At 36.0% G+C, this 23187-nt stretch overlaps 1 protein-coding gene across 1 annotated transcript in view; it reads right to left on the bottom strand.

The window, feature by feature from the left end:
* ORC5 (origin recognition complex, subunit 5) overlaps nt 1–23187 on the bottom strand; it is a gene marked incomplete at its 5' end in the record, with an annotated part of 67902 nt that overhangs the window by 25248 nt on the left and 19467 nt on the right. The window contains 2 exons of the mRNA XM_010083106.1: nt 14881–14991; nt 21712–21759. Of these exons, the coding sequence (XP_010081408.1) occupies nt 14881–14991; nt 21712–21759 (159 nt within the window). The remainder of the gene's footprint in view (nt 1–14880; nt 14992–21711; nt 21760–23187) is intronic.

Genomic DNA, 23187 nt, shown 5'->3' with positions numbered 1-23187 from the left:
CTGAGCACCACGTAAAGTTACAAAAGCCTCACCTGAGCCAGACCAAGACGGTGTCACTCTCATCGGACAGTAGTCTGGCTCACTGAAATGAATTCCAGACTCTGAGTGGAATTAAAATTTGGACTATTTTTGGTATGGGAGATGAGAATAAGATATCGGTTTGAGTAGGTGTTTATCTAATCACACAGATGATAAAAGGAGATTTATTTTCTGCTAAGGTGATACTGCCATGCTAACTCGGCACCTCTTTTATTTCTTCCAGTTTTTAAGAAGAGGTCTGGTTCTGGTCACGGCTGCACAGAAAATATGCTAAATTAAGTGGTCAAATAGCACTCCACAGGCTAGTTCCATAAAATGCCTACCACAAGGTTAAAATCAGCAAGGTCTCAATGCTTTTTGCTTTGTCCGAGAGGGAAAGAAAAAGGCAGGCCAAGCAAATGTTGACCGACAGACAAGTCTACCATGCAACAGCTCCAGTCAGTCAGTTACCACGTGTTCCCTGTTAGCCATCCTTCCCCCTCCACTACTTCTACTGGTGGCTGATCGCATTTTATGATACAAGTTGATAATTTAAACAAAAAGCTTACCTATGTCAAAAGCTCATTTGTAACAGCTAAGTATCAAGGATGAAGTTAAATGGCAAGCCTTTGTCACTTTAGGCAGTCAGCTAAAAACAAAAGATAGCTTTTTCAGGATACAATTAAAAAGCAATACACAGAAATAATGCCACTGATGCCCCTGCTATACATATTCAGGGAATCAGAACAGATTACTTCAGTTTCCCAGTCTTCTAGACTGTCAGTCTAGCATCTTTCACAAACACTACAGTCACACAAATTATTAAAAAGCTTTCCTCTACACCATCAGTGTTATGCATCCATTAGAGGTTAGAAAATATCTGTTGCAAAAGTCTTCCTAGGCCATATGCTAGTAATAAATAAAAAAGGCTGGAAAAGATTATTTTGCAACAACAGTCTTCAGTTTTCTTCTCATGTCTGTGTGGTAATCTCTTAAGTCAATCTGTTTACTCTCTGTATCAACTATAGCAAAATTTTTTAATGTATATAATACATTAGTTCATCTTTTGACGTTCTCTTTCATATCTCTTGCCTAGATATCCAGAACATGGAACACCTTCTTGTGTATTTTATGTAGGTCACAGATTGTCCACAACAACTCCAGCACTCTTGAATTATCACACTAGATCAGTCTGGGTCTTCACCTTCTCTATCTATGCCTTTTAATAAATACTCCAGCTACCACCCTTCCTATTTTTATAAATTCACTATTAACCAGAGTCTGAATACAGAACCTTTCAGAAGACACAGATGTTCTGTCTGTATATTCATAGAATCATAGAATGGTTTGGGTTGGAAAGGACCTTAGAGATCATCTAGTTCCAACCCCCTGCCACGGGGAGGGACACCTTCCACCAGACCAGGTTGTTCAATGCCTCGTCCAGCCTGGCCTTGAACACCTCCAGGGATGGGGCATCCACAGCTTCTCTGGGCAACATGAATTCCAGTGCCTCACCACCCTCACCATAAAACATTGCTTCCTAATATCTAACCTAAATCTACCCTCTTTGAGCTTCAAACCATTACCCCTCGTTCTAACACTACACTCCCTAACCAAAAGTCCCTCACCATCTATCCTATAGGCCCCCTTTAAGTACTAGAAGGCTGCAATAAGGTCTTCCCAGGGTCTTCTCTTCTCCAGGCTGAACAATCCCAACTCTCTCAGCTTGTCCTCATCTGGGAGGTGGCTCCAGCCCTCTGACCATCTTCATGGCCCTCCTCTGTACCTGCTCCAACATGTCTATGCCTTTCCTGCATCCAGAGCTGGATGCAGTACTCCAGGTAGGGTCTCACAAGAGCAGAGTAGAGGGGGAGAATTCTACTCCTCATACTGGAATGTTTTAATATGTTTTTAAAAGGATTATGAGTTTCCTACTCTTCATTTGCATTAGATTTCAAGATACACTTAATGAAGGCAAGGAGGCAGGAAAAAAAATACGTATGCAAAAATCTGCACACTGAAAGATGCCTTTCAATGTCCTACATTAATTGCTATGTAGACCTAGCATCCTGTCCTGTTAGAAATGGCAACATATTTAAATTTATAATCATATTCAGAAATATTGTTCAGAAGATAAGGCAATAATTTGAAGATTAAAATACAGAAATTTTGGTACTGTGATTTTTTAATTTTTTTTTTAAAGATCTTTCTCTACATGGGTAACAGCTGGGAAGCAGACCTTCACTGGAATGAAGTTAAAGTTGCCCCATTACATGTTAGTGAACCACACTTACAGATCCGCATCTGTGCATCTGAACCAGATCTGCCTTCAAATATTCCAATTTTTAATTTCTGTTAAGCTGTACCCAAAAAATCCACTCTGAATAAGCTAAGTAATATTTTCAAATTTTACTCCTAAAACACTTCCTTAAACGTAAATAACTGAGTGTCCCTCCATTTTTTGGTAATTCTTCTATGAGTTCCACCTGCAGAGGTTATACCTTGCCTCTTCATATTTCAGAACAACAAAGGTAAGAGATCATACCTTTCTTGACATATTTGGCTTTATCATACAGAAAAATATCACTCAGAGCATTTTCCACAAGACACTGCGCTGTTCTGTAATTGCTGTTACAGAAATACAGTTCAAGGATGTAAAATGACAGATCATCACCACAGAATTCTGCTAAATAAGTTTCTACCAGGAAAACTTTGTCACTGAAAATACAGCATTTCAGCACTTGTTCTCAGGAATAAGTCAAAAGCAGTCCAGCAAAAAGGGATGGCAAGGCCAACACCAGCTTGCCAGTCATGCAATGCAACCCTGAGCATGCTCTTCCCAAGTATACAATGCAGCGTAACTGGCCAACTTTATCCTCATGAGGAATTAGTGGGAATGTGTACACATCAATTATTTCCCCCACTCTGCAAACATTTTGATAAGGAACATGACATCCAGGAAGGGATATCTGATGGTGGGTTTTTCTGTTTGTTTTACAAGCAATTCAGAATAATTACTGAAAAAACACCTTTTTGGTCAATATGAAGAACACGCTTTTTAGTCCTTCAGGATAGAATACCTTTAGACATCTACAATGCAAATATTTGCATCTGAGGCTGTCTTGACCATTTTCAGTTGATGGCACAAAATCAGTACATCAGGACATGGTTCAATATAGATTTTAAAACTTGTGATAAACAGAGCGGCTTTAAATGCTCATGTCTACATCAGGGTGCATGGTATGATCTCCACATGCCTACTTCTCAACATTAACTAGAAAAGCACACTGAGTGACTAGCTCAGATATACTTTTACTGTGCAGACACATATATAGCTAAAACCAACGTTATCCAAAACAATCACATGATTTCTTCTGTTGCCTGCCCTCTTTCACCTCATGTGAGAAATGAAAACATAAGGTTGTAAGGACAGAGACATTATGCAGCACCTAATGCACCTTCAGATATTCAGCCATAATAACAATAACAATAATAATAATAGCTTGGCATATTCACCTGTTCATTAGAAAAATCACAGGATTTTTTTTCTAAAAACATAATTTTGTGATCCAAACTTTTCCAAGTCTGAGCCCATGGTAGGATTTGTTTGCGCTTCTTATTCTGTCACTCTTCATATTTTAAATAAACGATATTTGCAACATTTACTGAGAATATAAACTCTTCGTAAGTGAGCTTTACTCACAAGCTTGCTGTCAATTTTCCACACTACTCCTCCCAAATATTTTCCACTTTTAATTTCCATAGATGGAAAAGAGAGATTATGTCCATTCTTAACTGCTCCTCATTTATCAAGAGGCATTCTTTTGTCAACAAGCTTCATATTTTGAAATCCTCTCTTTCAAATTAACTGTAATGCAGCTGCTTCTTTTTTGTCCAAGATACTGTCACAAGCCGCGCTATCCCCTATCAAATGAACACAGAAAGCAGCAGAGGGTCTTTGGGGGAGGAGAGATGTCAAGTAGTAAGTCAGTAGCTAGAACTGACTGCAGCTGGCAGGGCAGAAACAGTACAAAGACGCACGGAGGTGATCCAACATATTCTTTAAGTACCATTTTGCTACCTTGTGCTCTAACATTGTACATGTACACAGCATTGGTACTTTCCAACCTCATCAAAAACTGGAAGGGATCACTGGTACAGATACAATGCTACAAATTTATTTCACATGTGATACAGCAAAATCATCTTTATTGAAGTGATATTTGGGTGTAAGCACCTAAAGAGAACATAGTCTAAACAGGGAGATGTAAGAGCACTTTTTTCTTTTGGGGGGGGGGCAGAATGGGGACCATATCAGAACTAGTCCAAGGAGCATATCAGTAAAAAGGACATAAAATCACAGCTAACTCTTCAACCAGTGATTCTGAACCACCTTTTGTGCCATTACTGAAGCTGAAATTATATTCATACTATAAGTGCAGGGAAGTAAAAGACACATTTAATAAGTGAACGTTTGCAAAACTAAGATTTTGACAGGATATCTGTGTCCTTACAACCCTGCCGAAGTAAACGCCAAGGATCAAGTAAAGCTGTTTAGGCTAAAAGACAATGACAGCAAAAAGTAAAGCAGGTAAAATTGGCCTTGAGTAGTCTTATGGGGACACTCAACATAACTATTTGACCACAAGGGCTAGCTCCAGTTTTGAAATTGTATTTGACTGAGTCAGGTTCTATAAAAATGCTCAATAAAGAGCCAGTTCACTCCCCCAAACAGGTTGTAATCCAAATTGTCAGAGAAACCAGCCAATCCATTTTTAAGAAAGAGACAGATAAAATTTTTTGAAGAGTATCAATGATGTCACCTGAGGGGCTCAACACCTTCTTTCTAGCCATTTCATCTTAAAACAAGAGATTTGCAAGAGAACTAACGAACTCTACCCTAATTCTCCGATTTACCTTATCTTATTATTGCATCCTAACTTATTTCTACAAACAGCCTGTGATTCTGGAACAGATTATGTGCATACACTAAATGGTTAAAGCAAAGTGATTAAAAAACTTATCATATACAGGCTGTTTTTAGATATATATGTTATCAAGAGAGGTTGTGCAGTACTCGCTTAATTAATCTTTGCTGTCTTAACAGATGAACCAGATGTACTATTATGTTCTTTGTTCTTCCCTAAAGAGGAGATGAGCCGATTATTTATCTCCAAACAATAGGAGTTCATGTACCACAATGAAGAATTTTTTTTTTTTCATCTGGGAGGCAATCACTAACAAGCTTCAGCTGCAACTGCTTGATGTAAACACACTGCAAATCTCTTCCTGAAGTATTAAATGATGTTCCTTCCATTAAGTACATGAAACCAATTTCTAAATAAGTATGTAAAGAAACAGATGGAAAGGACAGAGTTTGGAAGGAGAGAAACTGTTTCATCTTTCATGTATTCATATTTACTTCTTTTATACACTAACACATTCTCACAGATAAGTTAAAATTTGAAGCTTCAAATACTGTTTACAAATAATGCGCCAAGAGAACAGAAGTTAGAGAAACTGTTGGTTGATGTTACACATTCCCTATGTTAGATACCATGCAAACTGAAACATGTGAAGGGCACAAAGGAATATATAACAATAAGTTCTTAGGGCCACAAGAACTTTTTTTTTGTGAAAATTATTAACAAATTCAGAGAGTATATAAAACTCTTCATCACTGCTGTAGCAAACTTGCATGCTTACCTCAAAATCACATTTTTATTATATTTGAAAACTACAAATTTATGGTAAAGATATTTTAGAAGGCCTTAACATATAGCTACTTACTGGTTTATATGAGGCTGCAAATTCTTAGGGAGATGCTACTAAAATAAAAAAATAAGATTAAATAGCAAGAAAGTTTTCAAATGAGTCAATTTTTTCAGATAAAACAGAAAAAATTTAGGAATTCCCTTTATCTTCCTGATAAACTCAATTTTATGTGAAGTCTTTGCTCCCTCCCTCTCAATAGCCTTTCCCTTGTCATAACCAAAATTTCTTCCATAAACCTGGTTTTCAGTAATTCACAACAATCTGACCTCTTAAATACATTAAGTGTTTTTAAGACATAGATTAATTGCCATGCTGGGTACTATTACCAGAAGCTCTTTGCAGAAACAAGACAATTTTTCTACCTTAAATTACTGAAAAGAAAGAATTCCAATAGAATAGAATAGAATTTGATTAAGAAAGCCTCCCAAGAGATAGTAAAGTTGTGTTAACAGTATAGCCCAAAAAATGAAAACAAGATCAAACTAGGTCAAACAACCTAATACAGCTCAAACATAATTAGTTTTTCTAAAAGACTTTTCTTGTATCAACTCAAATTACAAGGAATCAAGCATATTTCTTCACAATTTTAATCAGAAAGTACTACTTGAACTAAGAATACTTTTATTTCTATTCACAGCCATACTGAGACTTAAAAAAAAAAAAAAGCCAAAACAGTCAGCTATTTGGTTAAAAGTAAGTAATGTTTTCTCCTTTCCTTTTGCTTAACAGAAGGATGTCTCAAGCTGCCACAGTCAGTGCTAAAGTGCTAACCTATGTCACCATGCTTGCATCACACTAAGTTCCCATTTCAGCTCATGAATTTCTGCCTGATTAGTCAAGTGACCAATAACAGAAAATAAGTAAATGCGAGTTAAACTTATTACCTCTTAGCACCGTCTTCCCAAAGCTACTGGAAATCAACAGAGTACTGATCAATAGATGACTGTGTTTTCCAATCAATAGACTGATCTAGCAAAATAAAGTGTGTCTGATGCATAATACACATACAAAAGAATATAGGCATTGTGATCAAATATGACAGTAATAATATAAACTTATCAAAAAAACACAGCTAGAAATTTGCCAATCGCTAAGAAAGCTGCTCGAACAGTATAAAAAAATCTTCCAGGTACGGGCAACCATGGAGTCACAGGATCAAAAGGCTGCATTACAAACCCATGTGGACAAGAAACCTGCAGGGGATATACGAATTATATATGGATGCTGTACAAGACATTATATAAGACTAACAAATATTCTGTGCTGGCTAGAGGTGTCTCTGTATCTCCACTCGCACTGAAACTGGGGGAAGTTTATTTGGACCAGTAATGAGAATGAGACAACCCCAGAGTCTATGGTTTATATTCCATCATTCCTGTCATTGGGAGGCTAGGAAGCAAAGGTCTTCTGATGGAGTAGATAGAGAGGTATACCATAAATCTTAATAGTTCTCATGAAGAAAAAAGAAAAGAAAAAAAATAAGCTTTTAAGACCTTTTCCATCCAGTTCCAATTTTTTTGTGAAAGTAAATGCTCACCCCTGAAAAAAATTATAGCAGGACCATTCTGGGGATGACAACTCCCGTGGCCAGACTGGATTAAGCTGTGTAATTTTATGTACTTTCCTCTGAAGCAAGAGGAGGACAGTGAAATGCAAACAGTCATTTGCAAATTAAATCAACAGGGCAGGAGCTGATGACATCCTCTCTTGTAATTCAAGTCTAGAACTCAGGAAGTTATAAAAATAGGGAAATACATGAGAGCGTGTTTGCTCATATCCCAGAAACAAAATTTAAGAAAATCTATATACACAACCAACCCCAAGAGACAGTGACTTTTACAATCATCTCACCTCTGACTGTTCATTACTTAATACTCAAAATTCAACATTTTAACAACATATAAAAGAATTATTCAAATATAATATCAACATTTTTGTATACAACTATTTGAATCTCTACGTAATTTCGAGGTACTGCTGCTCAGTACTGCTTAATGGGTGCATAAAGTAAAGTAAGACACTATCCAAATTCAGATGCACGATATACTGTAATTATGTCTTGAACTAGCTTGTAATGTTATCTATAAGATTAAAAACCTTTTTCTAAGCACTCAACAAGAAAACAGAAATCTCACTGCAATATGAATTTCAGTCATGAAGAATGCTAAGCTCACCTGAGAATAGGATAAAAACATATTTTACCAAGAAGACATCCCACACATTTACGTAGCTGATGTTTGCTACAAACTTTTCAATTATTACAGGTAAAATTTTAGCACTGGCTCTACCCGGTTATCCAGCAAAAAGACAAACACAACACCTCTGAACTTTCACAGTAAAGAGGAAGCAAAGTGGTTTCATAGAAGAAATAGCAGAATCAGTAGGGACTTTCCTTTTTCCAGCATTTTGCTTGTTTTCAAAAAGACTAATGACAAAAAAATAATCTACTTGTATAACCAGTACAAGAGCATGTTCTGTATTTTTCACACACTCAGATAAAGATAAAAAAGGGCTCCTGCTCATCTCCGTTTTGCTTTGTAAGTAGACCTCTCAGGAAACAGCCTAGCACAACACACTTTTAACCAGCCTTTTTTTCTCTGTAAATTCACCTACCTGCTCACTTTTCAATGGAGAGTATTCCATTAGTGGTAAACACTGTAGTCAGGTCAGATATAAAACGTTCCTACACGCAGTCCTTGCAACAGCAAGGAAGGCTGGAACACAACACAGGAACAGCTGATCTAGCAAAAATGAATAATTCTCATTCTGCCAAGAGTTGTCAAGTGTAGAACCGAAATCTTAAGTGTTTTCAAATGTTAACACAATCAGAGATTGTGGAAGCAATTACAGCGTTTTCCTTTTGAAAAAACTGTTGACAGTGTTCTTCTTTATCAAAGTTGCTGCATCAAGGGGATCTAACAAAACGCACTAACAGAGTTAGCACTACAATCGTGTTTTGGGTATCTGGTGTCCCGAAAGGCTATGCCATAATAAAAAAAGCAAACCCGTCATCAAATAAGGAGATTAAAAAACAGACATCTCTCCAATGTTGCAATCAGAACTTTACCATAGCTGGCAATTTAGAAAATACAAAAAGGCAGTTTAAATATAAAACTCTCACCTGAAAAAGAAAGATATAAAGTATGCTTCTAACATGACAGGGACAAGAAATCTTGCAGGTAAATTACCGCATATTGTTCCAGTCTACATATATAGTACTAGCTATTCCTTAACCTATTCATGTAAGGCAGACAAGAAAGCAAGACATAAAAAAAAAAAAACCTCTCAGATTTTTATGCTCCAGCAAAGGGTACTTTTTAGAAAAAATTTTAATTAAAGAAAATTGTATTCCTCTGGCTCCCTCCAGCTGGAAGCATGTACATCACTGGTTTTGTTTATTTCTAATAAAACCATATCATATTGGCACTTAACACACTAAATCTCATATCTGCAGACTTACTCTAACTTCAGATAAAAAGCTCTTGCTGTGTGGCCAACAGTTTGCAATGCTGTTTATCATTTTGCCAGATTGTAAAATTTTAAGTTTGTTAGCATTCATTCTAAATTCTTGCACATTTATAACATTAGTTTTAGGAATTTGTGGTATTCTTAGGGAAATTAAAATGCTTTTCTGAGATTCAGTATTAAACAGGTAAGAAATGAAATGTAGATTACGATGTGTAAGATGCTTGATGTGTCACCATACACCCACAGAGATAAATAGCCTTTGCGGAAATCTGTTTTCAAATGCACTATAACCAAAGTGAATTCTAACTATACAGCTACCTGAAAACATTTGCTGAATATGAGTAGCAGTAAAACCGAGACTGATTCTGAACATAAATAGAGACTAAACTTTTTTTAAGATGACCTAACAGTCTAACTTGAATGCATTACATTGAAAATGCAAACAGAACCGAAATGACTGATCAGTTACCTGTTCAGTAATTTTCAGCTCTTACTATATTCTGAGAAATTATCACGTCTCTCTGCACAGATGTCTTTCCAAACATTCAGGGATGTATTAACAGGAATAAAATACGCAAGCATGTAAGACAAAGTGTTTAATTCCATTTTATCTAATAAAGATAAAATCATAGCTCAAAAATACAAGTAGATCTAGTCAACCCTCCTTATGAAAAGCAGATTTCACAAGAAAGCAGAAGCAAGGTTAAACATCTAGAAAATGAAAAATGGTTAGGAGAATGGAACTGATCTGAAGAAGCAATTGAAAAATCATTTTAGTAGAGGAAAAAGTATTGGTTAATTTCGGTACGTAAACCATAATTGTAACAACAAAAATACCTACTTACTTACTGGCTGCGATACGAAATTAACAGCCCTTGTTCCCTTCAATGTAAAATGAGCTGATTTAATTTAAATCAGTGCTGATAATTCTTGCACGACATTTCTTGCATAAATTAACTCGTGTCCTATACTAAGGCACATTTTTATGAAGACAATACTGTTATATTTCTGTCTAAATGTGGGAAACCTAAAATGAAACACCATTCTTCTACGAAAACCAGAACTGAGTAGACTGTCCAAACCTTTGCAAAATGCACTTGTGGTATGCATTATAAAGTTTCTTTGTATCCCCCCTTTCTGTAATAATTGCACTTAGACACAACGCACATTTCATATTCTGCACAGTGGGTCCATGTGGGCACACAAAACATACTCCTGGTTTTCCCTCAGCCTGAAAAAGCATCAACTGCTGTACCTACGTAAGGAAACCCTATGACTTATTGTTGTTGTAGGATGCAGACTGCATGACAAAGTGCATTTGCATTTTTTCATCATTAAAAATAACATTTTATCTTTTAAAATACTTCAGCCACACTCTTGACCTAGCCATCTATCCAACCAGAACATCAACTGTGTGAGTTCTGTTCCAGGCACGGAACGTAACTGCCCAGTGGAGGTGGTAATATCCATCTTCAATCTGTTAAATTATTACACAAAAGTACACCTGAAGAAGAACATTTAAAGATTCTTCCTCTGAAATGGCTGCAGAAATCAACAGTGCTTTCACCTCTGCTGTCTACCGGTTTAAAACCAAAGCAAACAAATTCAAACAAATTCAGTTACATGTTATGGTAACACACAATGTGTTAAAAAACAGTATCATGACAAATTAGAACTACTAAGAAAACATTATGTATTCTGGAGGAAAAGGAGTACTGAAAACTTCTGAAGTTTATATAGACCTATATCCACATATGTATTGGCATCAGTAGTCTAAAATTATTAAGTAAAAAAAAAAAAATCTTACTTTAACTTCCTCCCAAACAACCCGCACCAGATGTGTGACATTTTATTTAAGAATAGCACAAAACCAAGAGAAATTTCAGCTTTTAAGGGAGTAACTGAAACAATCTTCATTTGCACTAGTGGAAATTCACGTTTGGGGTTTTTTCCCCAGTGCTATTCACCTGTATTAGTGAGGAAAGACAAAATGAATGAGCCCAATTCTTTCTCATATAACCCCATTACAGCAAGAAGCGACAGCAGGAAAAACTTAGCCTTGTATCACTTGGAAAGATCCCTCTTCTGAAAGGAACACGTTAACTTTGTGTTTGAAAAAAGTATGAGACCATTTTAAGGACAAATTAACATCAAAAAGCAAAAGTTAGATTAAGATTCAAATTTTAAGTTGAAGCTCTGTTTAGTAAAAAGGAAACATTTTCAATAATCAGTAGCATTAAACAGAAGATTGAAATTTTTCTGCTTATTAGCATAAAAGTTTCATTTTTGAAAAGCTAATAACCAGAATTTTCATATGAATAGAAATCCTGCACAGAAACAAGACGCAATAAGAAATATCACTAAATCAGCAACATGACAGATCTTATAGCAGCTGCTAGTCCTTCTTAAATCTTGACTGAAATTGTTAATCAACTTTAAAGCCCAGGCATGCTATTTCCTGACAGTACATTGGGAGAATTAATAAATATTTGGTTCATGTACAGCCTTTCAGTTTATAAATTAAAGAGCACATGAAATTAATGTTGAATCAGTTAAGAAGCCAAATATTTTATTTAAAACATTTTAAACTTTTGCACAATTCAAGGATTATTTTCATGCTGTACATACAAACAAGAAAATAAAAGCTTGTAGTATCTAACAGCAAAATGAATTGATACTGCTAAGGATAACCCATCTCCGACACATTTACTTTATTTGAAAAATGTATTTACAGAATAACTACTGACAAAAATCAGTGGGATATAAATGGTTTTAAACTATTCAAGAAAAAAATGCAGTTAAACATTATGAGTAAAGTACTTCAAAAATCTATTTTAAATTCTGGTGTATTTTATGTTACTTTATATTAGACATTTCAATAATTTTAAATTAAAAATTAATGCAAAAAGTTTTAATAATTAAAAATATTTTTTAAAATTTATAAAATTTTATTTTAGTATAAACAGATTTAATTTCAACCTCTTTGCCCTAACCCAGTTAAGGTTTAATACAATCGGTTTATATCTTTATAGCTTAATCTGCAGGTATTCAGAAAAATAATTACAGCTATTCTTTGATAACACTGCCATCTAGTGTATATTATAAATTAGAAAGAAGCATTTATTTGAATTTTTTAATTCTGCAACTTAGTTTAAAGGGGAATTACACTCCACGCACAAACTATGCCTTCAGTAGTACTTAACTGTGCACTGGAATAATGACATTTGTTCTCTCATCTGGAATGTACGGTAAACATGCAGACATACTAATTTTGAAAATACACTGTAAAACTCTATTATCTAATACATTCGCATCTTAAGTATACCACGATATTTTGGGGAACCAAAAATAAGAGAATATACAGCCAACATTCTACACACAAATTTTTCTACATAGTGCTCCCACTCTCGTCATCATCATTCCCTTTCGCATTACTTGAACAAAGTAAACCAAAATTTGCTCCTTGAGACTGGCAGAGTTCAGGCAAAGCTCTAAATTTCACATTTGCGGTTGGACAGTCAATTATTTGGCTTCTTGCCTGTTCTTTCATCTTACACCTTAAAGGTTGCACTCTTTCAATCTTAAAAATGAAATTTCTTTGGAAGATCACATTGACAGTGTTGAGGAAGGGAGGCTTAAAACACGAAGTACCTACCTACGTGGTGGATCATCAGTAGATTTAGGGCACAAGTGAAACCAATCTGAACATTACTTGGATTCTATCTCTCTTTCTCCCGAGTTTCTGTAACAGTCACATACGACTCCATTTCTTACTGAACTAAACCTAGATCAACCATTGCTGATAAACTAATATCATTAAACAAGACAACCACCTTTTGCCTCAGTATTCTGAGTTTCAGCTTCAACACTTTTGTGTCTTAAATCAAAACTGCACTACCTAGAGCAAAACACAAAACCTGTAACATTCTGTAAGGAAAGGGGTGTGACCAATACCTTGACTGACAGACTTCTCAACAGACTTCACAGTGCAGTGAATTAAAGAATCAGCACAACATTCATATAAAAGCGATTATTTCAGGCTACATCTTACACTAGCCAGACACAAAAAGTGAGTTGATACAGCTGCCCAAATTTATTCATTTTTATCAACACTAACATCCCTGTCATCTTTGTACTCCAAAGTTGCTATAAGTAGCTGCAAGGCTGCAGCTGTCATCCAAAGGCTGGTCAGAAGCCACCTTCTTCAGTGTCCCTTCATATGGCATTTGCCCATAGGAAACTTCACATAGCTTTGAAATACTCAGAGTTAGGGGTCCTTCTGAAAGCACAGTAAATAGCTGAGGTGCAGTGAGGTGATGGATGAAAGGCAAGAAACAAGTACAGGATGCATAAATGTGTCTAAACTTGATTTTTTCAGCCACTTCCTGAATCCCTCTGAAAGCTAATCCACTGACCACTCAAAGGGGTGCAGACTATAAGCTGAAAAAATCACTCTCCTAACTACAAAAAAAGGTAAATGCTTGTATTAACAGATTTTTGAGGTTGTCTAATAATTTCTCATGTCTCAGATCATACAACAACCTTAAACTAAAGAAGTTTAAGTGAAAACATTATGTGAAGGTGTAAGTTGCCTTGTGCATCTGTAAAGCACCTGGGTCCCCACTACTACTAACAAAGATACTCACATGTCACTCATTAAATATGGTACTACAATTCCTCACCACCTTGATTGCCTGATTTTATAATATCTATATTTATGGTTGGTTAGTCTACAAGTTTGGGAGATGAATTTTACCAAACGTGTGAACAGTGATGATTAAAGCAGTAGAAAAATTGTTTAGGTATCTCGAGGATATGTTTTCTAGAACTTTATATGAATGCAGACATCAGATTTAAACAATCCCTGGTTAAATTTGAGACCTACCAGAGAAAGGTAGAAAATATTTCTATAAGTTAAGCACAACTGGAAAGCAGGGAAGAAACTGAGATCTTCTAAGGCGGACATAAAAGATGTAAGAATCAAGTTGGTAACGGAAAACTATCTTTACTTACACAGAATAGGTATTTACACTTTAAAAAACCCAGAGGTCTCAAGAAAACTCTAGATTTACCGAATTCCACTCAACTCTATAGTTATGCTGCCATCTAGTGAAACAGGACACCAACTCTACTCTGCAACTGTTAAAGTTGGTCCAAATGAAAAACATTATCCCCAAGATACATGTATCACAGCAAACACTTTTCACCTGCAAATACCTTATTTTTTCCCTCTGCTCCCTCTTCATCACTACATTTGTGTAACGATATGTTACAAGGTGACTAATTCTGGACACAGGACAGTGAAACACACTGTTAACTGGAAATGCAAACAGGCTAACATACTTCCATGAGAAGCCAAAGAACTAGTCAACACAGATCACAGTCCAGGATCAGGAAAAAGTTATCTATTAGAAGGTTTCAGACCATTACACAGATAAAATCTTGCATTCACAGCTAGTAATACAGATAAATATTACTCTGAGTCTTTAAGTTAAATTACTGTTGTGGTTGTTTTCTCGTTACGTTTCATTAGAATGATGGCTTACAAAAAACAATGCAAATCCCTTTGAAAAATTCCAGACAGTAAAAAGGAAACAAAGACAGTAAATACACACCCACCTGGGAAAATATATTTGCGGTTGGAGCAATTCTGTTGTCCACAATACTATATAATATTGCCAACAACCTGTCCAGGGGAAACGGCTTTGGCCCAAGGAGGTGATTGCTGGTCTGCAACAGAAACAAGATTTTTCAATCCAAAAGATCTCTCCTGGAGTACCACAAGATGTTTTTCCCACATCTTTTTAGTCTCTGGGAGGCACTATGACTCACAGTAGTCTTTCATACAGGCTACTCATTTATTACAGAAAACACTGAATACGTGCTTATTGATCAAGATAAAGATACAGATATGGAGCTCTATTTAACATGGCAAGAGCTCAAACTATATAATAAACAGGAACATTTTTGAGCTATAAGAAAGGATCTGGTGCCAAATTTCCTGTCACTAGATTTATAGATTTACTTGTCCTACTAAATTACCTTGCTTAACCTAAGGATTAAAGAGGAAAGAGTAAATTTCATGAGATTCTCAAGGTGCACACAGTTTTCTTCACAGTTTATCAACAGTAAGACTGTTAAGAAGTTAGTTTTCTTAAAAGCACACAGAATTGCTAGCTAGTGAAGATATTTAAAGGTTTAGATTTATTCCATTGTCTACAGTCAAGTCTATAATCCACAGTCACCTACAAAGAACTGCACACAACAGAACAAGAATTTTTACAAATCTATAAAATCAAACAACTTTTAAGTATATTTATTTTTGTGTGTTTTGCTTACTGAAGACAAATATTGTACTAGCACGTGCATTTTGAAAAAGGAGAAAAAAGAGAAGATTCTGCTAAAGTATCAATGCATCCACTTTCTTTGAATCATCTTAGATAACGACTTTTCTCTTCCTCTCACAGAGGTGAAAAGTCATAACAAGAGTTCCTCATCTTAAATGCCAAACTAAACTCCAATAAACAGTCTTATGGTCCAGAAGAGGAGTAGAATAACTTGGCAGTGGGCACCAACTGTAATACAAGAAATTTAATTTAAACACAGGAAAAAAAACCTTTTTTATCCTGAGGGTGGTTAAACACTACAACTTATTGACCAGGCAGGTTGTGGAGTCTCGATCCTTGGAGACATTCAAAACCCAACTGGGCATGGTCTTCAGCAACCTGCTCTAGCTGATCCTGCATGAGCAGGAGGGTTGGACTATACCAGAGGTCCTTGCCCACCTCAGCTCTTCTGTGAATTTCACTTTCTTAACCAACTCTATCTTAAAAATTGCATCAACTATCTCTGCAGGAATAAAATGTATTAACTCCTCTTTTTTTTCCCAATGAAATTGATGAGGTTTTTTATATATTTGACTGATTTTAACTTTGTCATTTTCAATTTCTTTTTTGCTTCCTTTATACCACAATGAAAATGTTACCATTTGATACCAAAACCAACGAAATATCTTTGATCAGCAAATTAGAAATGCGAACACTTCAGCTTTCTGATTTACACAGGAAATGCCCTTACATCTATCTTCCTACTTTCTTAAAATACACTCAATCATAGGATAATTCTGGCTGGAAGGGACCTTAGGAGGTCTCTAGTCAAACCCCTCCTGCTCAGAGCAGTCTCAAGGAGGAGGTCAGGCCAGGTTGCTCAGGACTTTACCAGTCCTGTCTTGGAAACCTCCAAGGACAGAGACTGCACCACCTCCCTGGGAAATCTATGTCACCGCCTGGCCGTCCTCATTAGGAAAAAAGTTTTCCTTATACCCACAAATATCTCCTTTCAACTTACACTCATTGTTTCTCGTTCTCTCACCACCCACCCTTGTATCATATAGCCTTGATGATCTCCGTGCCTGTACAGGACAGGCCACTTTTAGGCCTCCCTTCTCCAGCTTGAACAACTGCAGTTCCCTCAGCCCCTCCTTGCAGGGCAAGGGCTCCAGCTGCTGACTATTTTGATGTCTCTCTGTTGAACTTGTTCCACTTCATTGATGTGTGTCTTGTACTGGAGAGGTCAAAACAGGACAGAATATTCAAGAAGCAACCCAGAGTGCTGAGTGTGAGGGCCCAGCGTGCATCCGCCTCCCACGAGTTTAGCTGGCTAAAATCAAGAGTTCAGTGGGCTGAGACCAAGGTCAGCCCCTTTGCTGGTAGGTAGCTCTTTATACAGAGGCTCTTGACAGCTACAGACAAACTGTGTTATCAGAGCACTGCATATTTACCCAACTTTGCGTATACAGAGCTACTCTGTCCCTTCTCCTTCTTTTGCACCATACACATCATCTCCACATTTCAGCTGACGCTGATGGACATTTCAGGCATTACAGATTATCACACGTAGTAACATTGAATTAGATTGAATTCACAGAATTATGAGTTCCTGATTTTTCAATGTTAAATATTTTAAAAATAAACAATTTTACAAAAAGGAGTAGTACAGTTCACAGGGCAGAACTGGGTAGCATTCCAACTCAGGCAGCACTGTTACGACTACAGAGATTTATTTACAACCCAGACTGTCAAAAGTTCTGACAAGGGAAATACTTATTTCTGTGTAAGTTTGTATTTCATTCTCTCTACTTTAATATACAGTTTCCTTTTGTTTCTAGTGTACATTGATTTATTCTCACTAGTAGTGCAGTCAAGACTAAAGAGGAATTTCAAAAGAAAGTTTATTTCAAAATGTTTCTGGGAAAGAACATCTCTCAAATACACCACCAGCACCTCTGTGGTATTAGCCATCAGTAAAACACAACCACTCACTTCTTCAGCAAAACAAAAAGGTATTTCTAATACATGTTTTACCTTTTCAGATCCAGGAGGTGTCCCCAAAGCTACCTCTTGGCTAACAAAGAAAGCAGTGTGAAAAATAATGGAAATGTAGTCAAAACTTTAGCATGGCACCATCAGTCAGAATGAAGGTATGGTGTAACTTATGAACTGCACTGCCTCCTGCTCTTCTGCTTCTAAACACGCCAGTTCTTTGAAGCATATTCTCTATGCTCATCAGAAAAAGTCAACAAACATACAGTAATTACAACGTGTGCACTCTAAGCAGCTAGCGAGCACAACTAGCATGTGGCCCTGAAGTTGTATTTAGTATACAGCTACTTCACAAGTTTCTTGCTCTTAATATTATCAGCTCTCTGCTTAGACAGAATACTGTTTTGAACTTTCAAATTATTTGAGATAAGTCAGAAGAGTTAATTCTAAGAGAGTGTAACTTCTAGAAGAAGCACTTCATTTTTATTTCTTTGACAGAAGTAAATTCCTGGAAGAATAGGAATGGTTTACAAATTCCTCCAAACAGAACATAGTAAAGAATAAGATTTTTACAAATCTTCTGGAAGGAGCTAAGGCAGAATACCACATAGAATAGCATTTATAAAAATCCAAGGGACTCCTCAGCTCACTTAAAAACAAAAGATACCTTCCACATTCAGAAAGCCTCTTAAAAAAGTTTTACAGACATCAAATAACTCTGTGTCCAGTATTATCTTTCCACTCTGTTAATTCACTCATCTAATGGTTCAAAAAAAGACTTTTCCCCAGTTGCCATAATCCGTGCTCATGATTTTAGATACAGTGTAGATACAGTGTCAGAGTTTCATGTTCCCATTGTTTAAATGGCTTAAAATTTTCACGATCCTACAACCGCAAGCCATGCGTTCACTTTCCAAAATTTCATGAACAAGAATGAGAATCAAATGCATTCTTTAAAGAGGAAAAGCTTAACCAAAACTAAATTACCTGCACAAAAGGGAGAAAGTCCTTACCTGGCTGAATTTTCAACCTTTTTAGCATACACCTAAAGACAGAACTATACTTCTCACTTTTTTTTAGCAGAAAACTTTTCTGATCTTCCCTGGTTGCTATATGAATTAAGCATCTTGGTTGTAACCTAGAAATTCTGATACAAAACAAATCCTAGACTGAAGTTGAAGCAGATATATCAGACAAGCTCTTTCACAATAAAAAACACACCACCACATTCGATCTGCTGAGGGACTGGCATCTGAAAACGCATACTCCTGCAAAAGTAGCTTCATCAGGAAGATCTCTCACTGGTCACTAAACTGGAAAAATACTGTTCCAGGGCAACCATGCAAAGAAAGAAATACAACAAATTCTGCTGTTATCAACAACAAGGCAACTAATAGAATGATAAAGTCAATTTTTTTCCCTCATTCACAGGATTTACTTTTGCTAACAGAAAAACCCACAGCCTCTGAACTGAACAGAGTTAAGAATCAAGAAACAGATTTTTAGCCTGGTTGTACCTAAACTTTTAAGGAAGGATTTATTTAATCTAATGTTAGCTTCCTGCCAAGTAGCTATGTACAGCCAAACTAGTTTCCTAAGTTCCTATTATAGGCAGTAGAAATCTAATCAATACAGTTTATGGTGCAATTCATCTGACTGAACACAGAACCTACTTTAGTACGAGACGAATCACACCCTACACTCCAATGACTGCACTGACTAGCTCTGCACTGTCTATAAAAAGACACCAGCTTAGATGCAGGCACCCACTTGGAGTTAGGTGAATCTGATCTGTAAATCAGTTTTCAGACAAGCTTCTGTAAGGGAAGGTATACTAATATAAGCTGTCATACCTACTGAAGCAAATTAGACTTCATTTATAAAACTACATGTGTAGTAATCCTTTATCCCTATATTTCAGTTTCTCTCACTACAGAATCATTGTACTGAAATATACAAGCTTACACCTCGGGAACTGTATCTCTGTGCAAATATTTGTAAAGGTTACAGTACAGTAATAGGAACACAGGCCCGGAATATCCTCTTAAGACCTGCAGTCCTGTTTTCCACTATCACAGCTACCATGCCTCAAAAACTTTCAAAAACAGACTGTGCTCTAACCTACAAGTAGTTTCAGCTTCTAGCATCAGCTCTTATAGCAAAAGGGTCCTTACCTGTAAACTATAAAGTGACGCATAAGCAGAGAACCAGTGCTCTGTAACTAGAAGCAAAGGTACCCTTGAAATGCCAGAATTCCCATCCTATCCTCTAATGCCTAAGACACACTCCTGTTTCTTGCATGCAATCAGAGTTTAATGTAACACAGTGAACTCGAGATATTTTGTTAACTATATTTGATTTACTTGATTATGCAGTTCCAATTCTCTCCAAAGTAACACTAATTTTTAACACAACAAAAAGGTGCAGGAATTAGATCATTTGCAGTCTTAGAAGTCTTTCCTGATTATGCAAGCTACTTGTTACAGTTGGACAAACCAAGCTTCTTTAACTGCACATATCTCATCATGCTTTCAGAATATCACTTCAACGCTTAGGTTGTAGGGTAAATGTAAAGTCTACAAAATTAGAATTAATCTAATTAAAGTTTTAAAAAGTAGCTGAAATCTTATGTATTTTTTGACCATTAATTTTGTTTACACTAGTTTACATTTGTTTGAGTTACTCTCATTTACAGTTCTTTCCTCAGTACCTCCTTCTGTTCTGTTTTTGTACCTACTCAGTAGCATTTCATTTGCTAAAGTAACAATAACAAAATGAAAAACAATTTATCATTAATGCAGGCACTTCTGAACACTAAGTAACAAACTTAGATACAAGTCCATTTAACATAAACAGTAACACAAGAGAACAAGCTCTATGGTACAGTTAAGGTGATCACGACCTCAGTATTTCTTCATCAACTCTCTATTTTCCCATTTCTTTTACGTTCCTAGCTGTTCCTGTCTCCCTAGGTGTTCCCAGCTCATCAACCAAGTGGGAAATTTATTTCCAAGAAAGAAAAAAAAACCCAAAACACCTTTCCTGCAGAGGATGCAAGGAAAGAAGAACATTTTGGTGTAAGACACAATAACCATTCCTTCTCCTGAAAATTATTTATCAACTAATTAAGATGTGGAGGTATTTCAAGAATACAGTAGTCCTGAAAATAATTAAATGCTCTGGAAGTTCCCAGTAGTTCACATGCCAGGGACAACACACAAGAGGTCAACACTGTGCCAATACATAAATAACAGAACTTGGAAAAATGTCTTTGGATAGACAAGGACTCTCTCCTAGTGCAGGGGAAGGAGAAAAATTAGAGAAAAAACTACAGGCAGGATCAGAAGCAAAGGATTATTAGGCTAAGTAGGATATTAACATTTTTTCTCATATTATTTACATTGCCTGTAGCATAGAGAAGAAAAGGATATAATGATTGTGTCGGCAGGTACTTAGTGCTGCCTGCACTGCTTTTCATTTATGGATTTGTTTAAAAAAAGTCAAGTTACAAATGTTAAAATTTGATTTCTCTTTTTACATTACAGTTATAAATACATATATAGGTATTTGCTTTTCCTAGAATATCAAGCCTCTGTCAGTAAAAACTGGTACAGTTCCACTGAAATCAATTATATTTAGCTATTTATAACCATGAAAGAATGAGTTACTAGTCTGACGGAATCCTAAACAACAGACAGAAGTGCAAAGTTTCCAAGCCTCAACACAGAAACTTAAGCTCTTACACCTCATTAGACCACTGGGAATTAAAGTGACATGACTTTCAAAACTAGTAACCACCTATTATTCTAACATCTTTGAGAGTAATTCTGATATCTAGCTCTTCCATGTATGATGTCGTTTAACTAGCTGTATTAAGCAAATTTTGTTATATACAAAAATATGGCTTTAGGAGACAAATGTATGCTACAGGTAAATCTCAATTAAATAAAAATCTGTGTATCGTACAGAAATCTGTATCATATGAAACAAATGCACCACTAATTGTTAGTTATGCAATTCTGTTTTTTTTTTACAGTAAACGATGAGGCAAAACAAAATACAAAACCAGCAGCACAGTAGAAAGAAAATATTTGTTGCTAAGCTCAGGTTAGAAAGATAAAATACATACCTTTTCATGTTTCTTCATAAAGTTGGTCTTTCTAATTTTCCCATGATGCTGTAAATAACAGACAAAAGCAAATATTATATGTAAATTCTTTTATGCACCTTCTATGGCGAGAATCAAAATAGTCAAAAAAGAATTGTGTACTACATATGGTAGTACACTAGTCTGGGTCTGCTTCTTTACTACACCTCTGATGTTACTAGCAATTGTTCTTGCTAGAAGCCCTAAAATTACACTTGCCTTACTTCTTGCTTCATGTGTCACAAGTGGTACAAAGCCAGAAAATAACACACTAATATTTTTTTGGTGACAGACTTTTTTTTTTTTCCTGCCCTAATCAGAGACTGATGAGAAGAGGCTGTAGAAATCTATTTTTAATATCACTTCATGCCATCATCTACCTCCTACCCTCAATTATCTAATGAAAAAGAAAGATGTTGCATTTCTTTCTCTTCCCAGAGAAGATTAAATGACGGCTACTTAATTTTTAAAATGTATCCATGCGTGAATTTTTCACCTTTTATGTGCTCCAATTTAGAATTCAGATGGTACGCAAGTAGGCAGAATGACAACCAGAAATTGAATCAATACAATACAAAGATAGTTCAAGGTGCAGGAGCTAAACGACAAACAGAAAGGAGAAGTCTGGGAGGAAGTAACATAATTTAAAAAGGCAGAGCTCTAAAGCAGACTTAAGAAAGGAAGGACTGTCCAAAGGAAATAATCAAGTGTTCTTGGCTGTCAACTGAAAATGTGAGGGCAAGACAAGGACAGAAATACACTAAAGAAAATGTTACAAACAAATGTGTTAAAAAACTAAAGACAAAGAGAGACACGAAGGATGACACGTAAATCATGTAAAATTAGTGGAGAAGTGCAAGTATAATATTCTTTAAACACAGTTAAGTACCATTTCTCAAAATATCACCTGATGAGTTTTTCCATAGCCTTGAGAAGTATACCTTATTAATATGTATGTTATAAGCATGTGCAATGAATCATGGAAAAGAGATCTCAAATGATTGAATTATTTTTTCATTATAACTTTTAAAATCTTGTATTTAGCATTTGTGGACCTCAATACTCAGCCATGTCAAGAAGATCTCAGTAACTGTGGCTTCTCTTGACTGACTTCTTAATATTAGACAGGGCTTTAAGTTCCCTTTAAATAATTTCCCAGTCTAAAAAAAAAATTAGTTTGTTCAATTAATACATATCACACTGTCATGGTTTAACTGTGGCCAGCAATAAGAACCACACATTCGCTTGCTCACTATGCCCCACAGTGGGATAAGGAGAGAATTGGAAGGCTAAGAGGAAGAAAACTTGTCGGTTGAGATTAAAAAAGTTTAATAATTGAAATTAATAATAATAATATGGAAAGCAACAAAGAGAGAGAAATAAAACCTAAGAAAGACAAGTGTTGCAAATGAAAACAATTGCTCATCACCAACCAACTGATGCCTAGCCAGTCCTCGA

Source organism: Pterocles gutturalis, unplaced genomic scaffold (genome assembly GCF_000699245.1).
Source record: "Pterocles gutturalis isolate BGI_N339 unplaced genomic scaffold, ASM69924v1 scaffold19225, whole genome shotgun sequence".
Lineage (NCBI taxonomy): Eukaryota > Metazoa > Chordata > Aves > Pterocliformes > Pteroclidae > Pterocles > Pterocles gutturalis.
Note: the sequence above shows the minus strand (reverse complement) of the source record. Positions and strands in the feature narration are given on the sequence as shown.